Source organism: Nannospalax galili, unplaced genomic scaffold (assembly GCF_000622305.1).
Source record: "Nannospalax galili isolate Female #2095 unplaced genomic scaffold, S.galili_v1.0 scaffold1328, whole genome shotgun sequence".
Classification (NCBI taxonomy): domain Eukaryota; kingdom Metazoa; phylum Chordata; class Mammalia; order Rodentia; family Spalacidae; genus Nannospalax; species Nannospalax galili.
Genome location: NW_008358795.1, coordinates 136,890 through 145,802, shown reverse-complemented (window position 1 = coordinate 145,802; position 8,913 = coordinate 136,890). Strand labels below are relative to the sequence as shown.

Here is an 8,913-nt window from a genome sequence, read left to right as displayed (position 1 = left end):
TTGAGATTCTGTAGCCTAGGTTGGCCTAGAACTCACTGTATCACCCAGGTTGGCCTAGAACTCACTGCATCACCCAGGTTGGCCTAGAACTCACTGCATCACCCAGGTTGGCCTAGAACTCACTGCATCACCCAGGTTGGCCTAGAACTCACTGCATCACCCAGGTTGGCCTAGAACTCACTGCATCACCCAGGTTGGCCTAGAACTCACTGCATCACCCAGGTTGGCCTAGAACTCACTGCATCACCCAGGTTGGCCTAGAACTCACTGCATCACCCAGGTTGGCCTAGAACTCACTGCATCACCCAGGTTGGCCTAGAACTCACTGCATCACCCAGGTTGGCCTAGAACTCACTGCATCACCCAGGTTGGCCTAGAACTCACTGCATCACCCAGGTTGGCCTAGAACTCACTGCATCACCCAGGTTGGCTTAGAACTCACTGCATCACTACAAATAGCCTCAGATTTGTAGTGAACCTCCTGCCTCATCTTCCTGATTACAGGCATGAGCCACCACATCTAGCCAGAGGGTTATCTTTTCTGGGCCAGGCCAAATGCTCTAGGCATATCCATTGGCTGCACTGGGTCACCACAGCCTGGGCTTTGTCATGGCAGAATCCTAAAGCTAGTAACACAAAATGGGCCCCTCTGCTCAATCCCAAGCCCACCCCCAACTGGCGTAGCCCCAGACAGAAATGTCAGGACATCTCCAGACTCTCCCAAGCTTCCCAGCCAGTGTGCACCACCTTGCCCCTCACCCGTCACTCCAGGCTCCTGTCCACTCCACCTCGCCCCATGGGTTTCGCATCCGGATCAGGTTCACCATCTGGCCCTGGTAATTCACCTATTCCCCAGAATTCACATCAGTGCCATGCACTTTGACACCCCTTCTCACCCTGCCTTCTGCAGCAGCTAACCCTGCTTAGCACACAGAGCACACCAGGGCCACACAGCCAATACACGGTAAAGGCAGTCCAGGAATTTACAGCCCAGGGAGGCAGCTGTGCACATGAGCTAGAGTCATTCAGATAAGCATCAATACATATCTCAGCATGGGTGTCCCAGGAGGTCAGAAGAGGAGGAAGCACCTCCCACAGCCCTGGCCAGAAGCCACAGAGGCAAGGACAGGTATGAAGGTGGGAACCGCCCTGCAGGCCAGGCTCCACCTAGGGCAGTACCTGCTTGGCACCAGTCACAGAATACGCATGGCCTTTCACCAGCTTCTTAAAGGTGACAGCTTCCATGTCCAGGACGCTGGAGATCTGCAGAAGAAAACAGGCCCTGTGGTTAGGGACCAGCTCCACCTCTGCTTGGAGCATTAGTATGGCTTGGGCAATGCCCCCTACACACACAACAGCTGTTGAGAAAGGCAAGCAAGGACTCCTATCCCATCTACTTCATCTTTTCATATAGGTGCTGTTCCTCCTGGGGGCAGGGCCAATCCTTCAGGGAAGCCCAGGAACCCTACTGATTCTGATACTGGCTGGGACTGTTCCCCCAGAGGAATTCCAGGAGGGAGCAAGGAGGAGGAAAGGGCAGAGACAAATGGGCTAAACTTGCAGGTACAGCCAAGTTTTAAAAAATTATTTTATTCTTTTTTTTTTCTTTTTTGGGTTTTTTGAGACAGGGTCTCCCTGTAGCCCCCAGCTGGCCTGGAACTCGCTATGTAGACCAGGCTGGCCTCGAACTCACAGAGATCCACCTGGTGGCCTCTGCCTCCCAAGTGCTAGGATTAAAGGCGTGCGCCACCACAACCAGCTTTTTTTTTTTTTTAATGCACATGAGTATTTTGCCTGCATGTATGTAAGTGTGCAAGGCCTGTGGAGGTCAGAGGGGACATCAGATCCCCTGAACTGGAGTTACTGAAGATTGTTAGCCAGGAGCTGGGAATCATAGTCAGGTCATCTCCAAGAGCAGCCAATGTTGTTAACTGCTGAGCTATCTCTCCAGCCTCTAATTATCTTATTCTTAATTATGTGTGCTTGTATCTGGGTGTGTACATATGAGTACAGGTAGAGTAGAGGCTAGAGATGTCAGATCCCTCTGGAGCTGGATTTACAAGCAGTTGTGAGCCACCAGATGTAGGTGCTGGGGACCAAACTCAGGTCTTCTACAAGAGCAGCCAGTGCTCTTAACTGCTGAACTATCCCCCCAGCTCCAAATCCAACCCTTTGACATTAAAAGATAACACTGTCATCAACAAAGCTCATACTTGAAGGCTCAATTGAGTCACACATATACAAAAATTGTAAAAAAAACAAAAAACAGAATGTTTTAAGTAAGTTTCTGAGATAGCTATCCTTGTCCAAATGCTGCCTGTGGTTCATAGGATGGACTCGCAGTGATGCTGGGATGGAGTGAGAGATCAAGGACAGAACCAGGGAGATCTGGAGATGGCCACAGGAACAGTGGGGGCAGACAAGCTCAGCAAGGAGGGAGGAGAGGGAGGGAGGAGAGGGAAGTAGAGTGGGCAAGATCTGATAGCCGCAAAGAGATCATATCAGATGGCATGGGGACACGAAGAGGTAACAGAAATTTGAAGGAAGGGAACGGGGTAAAGGATCAGGACCATGTCTGGGGCACAGCTGAGGCCTGAGCTTTGAGGGGAGTGGAGACAGGAGGACACTAGCATGGAGGTGGAAGGCAGGAGGGAAGTGATGGGTGGGCTGGAGGTGAAGGGCATGGGGTCTGGGGCTGAGCCTGGGGTGAGGATGAGACCGGGGTTGGCAAGAGGGAACCCATCCAAGGCAAGCTTCAGATCTCAGGCTGGAGCGAGGGTCAGGGTATCGTACTCACATCAATGGAGCAGCCCAGCAGGGAGCCTCGCTCTAGAGCCTTCAGGATGATTTGGTAGAGGTCGCTGGGTGCCTTCCGAAGCTCGTACCACTCTGTGACCCCACCTGTGAAGTCCTCAAAGCCCTCTGAGGTGCTGCCTCCCGAAAGGGCCTCATAGCTGCCATTCACCCTGTGGGCAGCTCCAGGTCAGTACTGTGGCATGAAGCAGGACCCAGGTAAGGAGGCCAGGAGCACCCACCCCTGGGGTGCTAGAGCTGTCCCTGGGGCCCTACTCACTTGGCATAGGCCTTCTCAAGCAGGGCACTCCAGAACTCATTGCCCTGGGCGGAGTGCACGAACAGCAGCTTCCCATCCTTGGTAGGCAGTAAGTCATCCACGACCACGTCTACCCACTCCCCGAACTGCCATAGCTGCAGGGGAGGGGCACAGGTGAGTGCCTACTATGGGGTCCCCCAGGCCTCAGCTCCATCTTCAGCTGGGCTTAGGAGATGCAGGAGTCTAGATCCACATTCGAGTCGTACACACACTTCACACAGGCATGCTTGATGCCTGCTAGAGCCATGTATACAGTCACACAGTCAGCCCACCTTATCCCCAGGCACCACACAACACACAGGAAATACACATAAAAAAAAAAAATGTGCCAGGGCTGAATGTGGTGATACCCACCTTTAATCCCAGTACTCGGGAGGCAAAGGCAGGTAGATCTCTATGAGAACAAGGCCAACCTGGTCTACATCATAGTGAGTTCCAGGTCAGGTGGGGCCACAGGGAGACCCTATCCCCAAAAAACAAATCAAAACAAAACAATACATCTGGGGCAGACAAAATGGTTCAGCAGGCAAAGGTCGTCCACCAAGGGTGACAACCTGAGCTTGATACACAGGACCCACATGGTGGAAGGAGAAAACCAACTCCTGCAAATTGTCTACACACACACACACACACACACACACACACACACCCATACACAGAGTAAATAAATAATGAAATAATTTTTTTTTTTTTATCTTTTTGAGACAGGGTCTCCCTGTAGCCCCAGCTGTCCTGGAACTCACTATGTAGACCAGGCTAGCCTTGAACTCACACAGATCCGCCTCCCTCTGCCTCCTGAGTGCTGGGACTAAAGGTGTGTGACACCATACCCGGCTCATGAAGTAAAAAAATTTAAATGCATCCATGATGAACAAGTACAGACTTTCTGACAGGACATTTACATGGCATTAGGCATTAAGTATAAGTCATTCAAAGTTGGGTGTTTTTGTTTTTTGTTTTTTTGTTTTTGATACAGGGTCTCATTATGGAGCTCTGGCTGGCCTGGAACTTGCTATGTAGAGCCACATTGACCTCAGACTCAGAGGTCTACACACCTTTTGCCTCCCAAGTGCTGGGATTAAAGGCTCACCCAGCTTTTATGTGGTGCTAAGAATCCCAACCCAGGACTTGGGCAGGCTAGGCAAGTACTCTACCAAATGAGCTGCATCCCCAGCCCCATTTAAAAAATTTAAATTACATCCCAGCACTGGGGAGGCAGAGGGAGGCAGATCTCTGTGAGTCAAGGCTACCCTGGTCTACATAGTGAGTTCCAGGTCAGCTGGGCTAAAGGGGGACCCCGTCTCAAAAAGATTAAAAAAAAATTTTTTTTTGACAACTTTTTTTTTTTTGTCTTTTTGAGACAGGGTCTTTCTGTAGCTCCAGCTGTCCTGGAACTCACTGTGTAGACCAGGCTGGCCATGAACTCACAGGGATCTGCCCCCTCTGCCTCCTGAGTGCTGGGACTAAAGGCATGCACTACCATGCCCAACAAAAATTTTTTAAAATACATTTATTTTATTTGTTGTGTGCATGCAAATGTCACATTTAATATAAAGATCAGAGGACAACTTTCGGGAGTCATTTCTCTCCTACCATGTGTGTTTCAGGAATTAAACTCAGGTTGTCAGCTTTAGTGTCAAAGGGCTTTATCTCCCCCACCTGACTCCCTGTCCCCTGCTTTTAAAATTTGTTGTTCCTGGGGCTTGAACCCTGGACCTAACTTTGCCAGACAAGCACTTCACTAATTGGGATATATCCCTCAGCCCTCAAGATGTCTTCCACAGAAGGATGTGTTTGGTCATATGCAAATACTCTGACTGCATAAAGTACTCAAGCAAGTGTGGATTTTGCTATCCGCAGAGACTTGGAACCAATCCCCTGCAGATACGGTGGGAGACCAATAGATACATGATCCTGGGTAAATTATCCTCTTGGAGCCTCAGTTTCCCTGTCATGCAGGCAACACAGATCAGGACCAGAGAGTGGAAATTCCCCCAAAGTAATCTCCCCACTTTTTTGTGACACAGTCTCCCTGTTACCCTGACCAGCTTGAAACTCACTATGTGGACCAGGCTGGCCTCAGAACTCACAGAGATCCTCCTGCCTCTGCCTCCAGAGTGCTGGGATTAAAGGCGTGTGCCACTCACACCTGGCAAAGTAACCCCTCTTTAAGTCGCACCCCTGCCTCTTCTCTCCCTGTTCTAGGCTGGGACACAGGAGTCAGTGGAAGATGTGGAGAGAAAATGAGGCCTCCAAGCTCACCTTTAATGCTAGCACTCGGGGAGCAGAGGCTGTTGGATTTCTGTGAGTTCAGGACCAACTTGGTATACATAGTGAGTTCCAGGCCAGCTGGGGGCTACAGAGAACCCCTATCTCAAAAAGACCAAAAAAGAAAGAAAAAATGGCATCCAGACCCTCCAACCACAGATGGACTGGGCTGGCTCCCACAGTCCCAGGATTTGCTTCAGAGATGCCAAGGGGCGGGTTACCCTGAGTAGAAACGGGGATGGGGCATAGCCAGGCCACCAGGGGCCAGAAGCTTCCAAGGGTGCCAAGAAATGTCTCAGGGCAAGCCCAGAACAATGAGCCTAGGAGAGAAGGTGGGTCTAGGAGCTGGGATTTGGGAGGTGGCATTGAATGAGCCAAATCAGAGGCTGGAGAAGAGTGGATTGGAGGACCCAGGGAAGGGGGGCGGGGAGGAAAGGAGGTGGAGGACACACCCCTGGGACTGGAGCGGCCAGGTGGCGGCTCTCCACAGAGAGGGTAATACAGGTCATTTCTTCCAGGAGGAGTGAGAAGGACACAGTGAGATGACCCCAGGTTAGGCAGAAGGAAGGAACACCGGGAGTCCTCCAGGTATGACTGCAATCAACCATGGCAGGGAGGCCTCAACTACAGTTTCTGGGGTGTGTCTCTCCCAACACCAGCTCACAGAGAATTCATCCAACTAGAAAAGTGGGTTGTGTTGCAAATATCAGGAAAAGATGGCTCTCACCGACTTATTCCTGAGTCTTTGCTGCTAGACTCTGTCAGAGGTTGCCAAAGCCCCAGAGTTGGGTAATGGAAGGGCTGACAAGTAAGGATGGCCATTTGTTTTCAGATGGGGAAACTGAGGCTTGAGTGATGAAAAGGGTTGATTGCACAGGAGCTAACATAGTGATCCTTACTTCTTCTAAGCGCTTTCTCCTGGCTAAGCAGTCTTACCCAGGAAGACTGCTAGCTGAATTACCTGCCCAACCGTTCACACATGACTGACCAGAGATGGCACTGAGAGGTCAAATACCTTCCAAAGGGAGGGTTGCCCCCACGGGGTGTGGCCCTGGCCATCCTCACATCACAGTGCTGTGAGCGACCCTTCCACATCTACCCTATGCCTGTTTATCCCTCCTCCCCAGGGAGGGTGCACAGCCCTTCACCTGGAAATGGAAGATGCCAGCGTAGCCATCCTGGAAGCTCTGGCCGTGGGGAACCACTCTGTGCAGCAAGGTGTCATTGAGGGTGAGGGAGGCGATGGCAGCCAGGAGCCAACAGTCCCCTAGGATAGGAAAGACCTATATCAGGCCCGCTCTATGGATCTGCCCAAGGGAGGGAGGTGCTATGTGTGTGGGTACGAATGCTGGGGACAACCTGGGATTCCCTGGGCGAGGTACCGTTTAACTCCCTCAGCTTATAGGAAAGACCCAGGAACCTGGGCAAACCAGTGCCTCTCCTGATAGCCAGAGCCTGCCTGGGCCTGTAGGAGGGAGGAGCTGGGGCAATGCCCAATGGAATGGGAATGGGGAACTACTCTGCAAAACACATCCAGAACCCCACCCTTGGGGGCCTACCCAGCGCTCCCTGGCAGATGTCTGTGCGGGTGGCTCCATCCACGATGAATTGGGGGTTTGACAGCAGCTCCTATAAGACCCAGAGTCCTGTTTCTGGGCTAGTCTCTCCTAGAAACAGGTACCCAGCCACCCAAATCCCACTAACCACCAGGCCTGAGTTCCAGCCCCACTCCTCACCCACCACTGGTAGGGGGTTGAGGGGTGAGCCCTCTCACCATAGGACGCTTCCATTTGATGCCATAAGTCTTGGAGGAATTGGGACCCAGTTCCTTGAAGCCCAAGCTCTGAGGCACTGGGGGGAAGACCTCATCTCGGAAGAGGGCCCCACTCTGGAGGCATCGTGCCCGCAGCTGTTCATAATCCTGGCCCATGTACTTGATGGAGTTTTCATGGCGGCCCAGGCCCAGCTCCTTGGCCCGTTGCTTCTGCACTTGGGCTGACACCCCGGTGCAGTACACCGGGGTGATGAACTCCTCTGCCATCCTGGGGGGCAGACCCGCCTGCTAGGAGCCCAGGCCTTCCCAGGAACCTAACACAGCCCCTGCCTCCAAGTGGCTGCAATCCTGCCCCTGCCCACCCTTCCTCCCCAAACAGGCCCAGGATTCTCAGCTCCCTTGTTAGGCTCCCAGAAACTGGGAAAAGTGCCCTAGTTCCTAAAAACACTGACCACCACTTTTTCCCCACTCCCATTGTCCTGAGTGGACAGACAGCGCTGTGGTCAGCCATCCCCGGCAGGTGGTGTAGGGCGGAGCCCAGCCACAAAACAGAGCTGGGAAGATGTGTGACTGACTCCAGGGAAGATCTCTGACCCCATTTGCCTGCCCCTGAACCCCCAACCCCAAACTAGCGAAACACCTAGCTCACTGGCCCCTTTCACTGGCTTAGGAACTAAAACGTCCAGGCAGACAGACCCCTCTCCCCAGGCCCCTGAGACGGCCCGGGCCGATCTGGAGCAGCCCTTTAGCCCCAAGAGCAGTGGCCCGGGTCGGACAACTGCAGTGCGGGCACCCAACTCCTTACCTGGGGGAGGAGAGTCTGGGGGATCGCAGAGATCCCTGCGGCTGGCTTCCTTGGTGGCAGCTCAGGGCAGGGCCCAACCAGGAAGAGCGCTCCTCCCCGCCCTCCTCCACCGGCCCTCCGCCCTGGTCCCTCCCTCCTTAGTCCTCCACCTCCTCCCGGGGCTCCCACCCCGCTTCCTCCCCGCTCTCCCTTATCTCTGCGGCACCTTCTTGGACTATCTCTTATTGCTCTTGGTGTCTCCCCGGCCCTCCCTCTGCAGGCTAGGGGCCAACTCTGCGAGAGGACAAACTGGTAAAAGGCAGAGTTGTCCCCTGGGAGGGGCCCTGCGCCTGTCCGGGTGAGGAGGGCTGGGCCAGGACAGAAGGGCACCGCCGGCCAGAGGGAGGGCAGGGCGGGGGTATTTTTAACCAGGGCCGCAGCTCCAGTTGCAGGGCCGACCGCCCCACCCCACGCCGGCCTCCAAGAGGGGACTGGGGGGATCCAGCCTCGGTGGCACCGCCCCGCAGACCCCGGCCCGCCTCCCCGCCCCAGCGCTCCCTCCGGCCGCAGCTGTCCTCTTTCCCTCCCAGAGGGTCCCTGGCCCCGGGGCTGTTACCTCCGGCCTCCCCAGCTGCTCCCCGCAGCTGCCCGGGGCCGACGATCAGACCCCTGCCGGACGCTCTGCAAACGGCAGCCCCACCCCGGGTTCCCCACCCCCGCATCCCGGGGCGCAGGCCTGCGGTGCCAGCACCCCGCCTTTGGAGTGCCGGGAACCGGCCTGGAGGCTCATTCACTGCGGGTGACCTTGGGTAAGTCCCTGTCTTGATTTCCCGACGCGTGTAGCGGATGGAGAGGAACCACGGATGCAGTACATCTTTCTGTAAGGTCCTGGGGTTTCTTGACCCCCAAACTGAGGGCCGTGGGCACCCTGGCCTTCTCCCCCAACCTCTCGGTCCACCCACGTGGGAGCAGCGG

The 8,913-nt window shown here is 54.3% G+C and overlaps 1 protein-coding gene across 2 annotated transcripts in view; it reads right to left on the bottom strand.

Moving 5' to 3' along the window:
* The window catches only part of Capn1 (calpain 1), a 27,275-nt gene extending 18,625 nt beyond the window's left edge, over positions 1 to 8,650 (bottom strand). The window contains exons 1-8 of one of the 2 annotated variants that reach the window (XM_008822163.3): positions 8,555 to 8,650; positions 7,155 to 7,422; positions 6,940 to 7,009; positions 6,529 to 6,647; positions 3,074 to 3,207; positions 2,798 to 2,966; positions 1,180 to 1,263; positions 760 to 845 (exon numbers count right to left, since the gene is read on the bottom strand). In XM_008822163.3, coding sequence (XP_008820385.1) covers positions 760 to 845; positions 1,180 to 1,263; positions 2,798 to 2,966; positions 3,074 to 3,207; positions 6,529 to 6,647; positions 6,940 to 7,009; positions 7,155 to 7,421 — 929 coding nt within the window. In that variant the 5' untranslated portion in view covers position 7,422; positions 8,555 to 8,650. Of the gene's footprint in view, positions 1 to 759; positions 846 to 1,179; positions 1,264 to 2,797; positions 2,967 to 3,073; positions 3,208 to 6,528; positions 6,648 to 6,939; positions 7,010 to 7,154; positions 7,423 to 7,959; positions 8,480 to 8,554 lie in introns of those variants that run through there. The other variant, XM_008822162.3, reaches the window with a different exon arrangement.
* Positions 8,651 to 8,913: the final 263 nt, after the last annotated feature.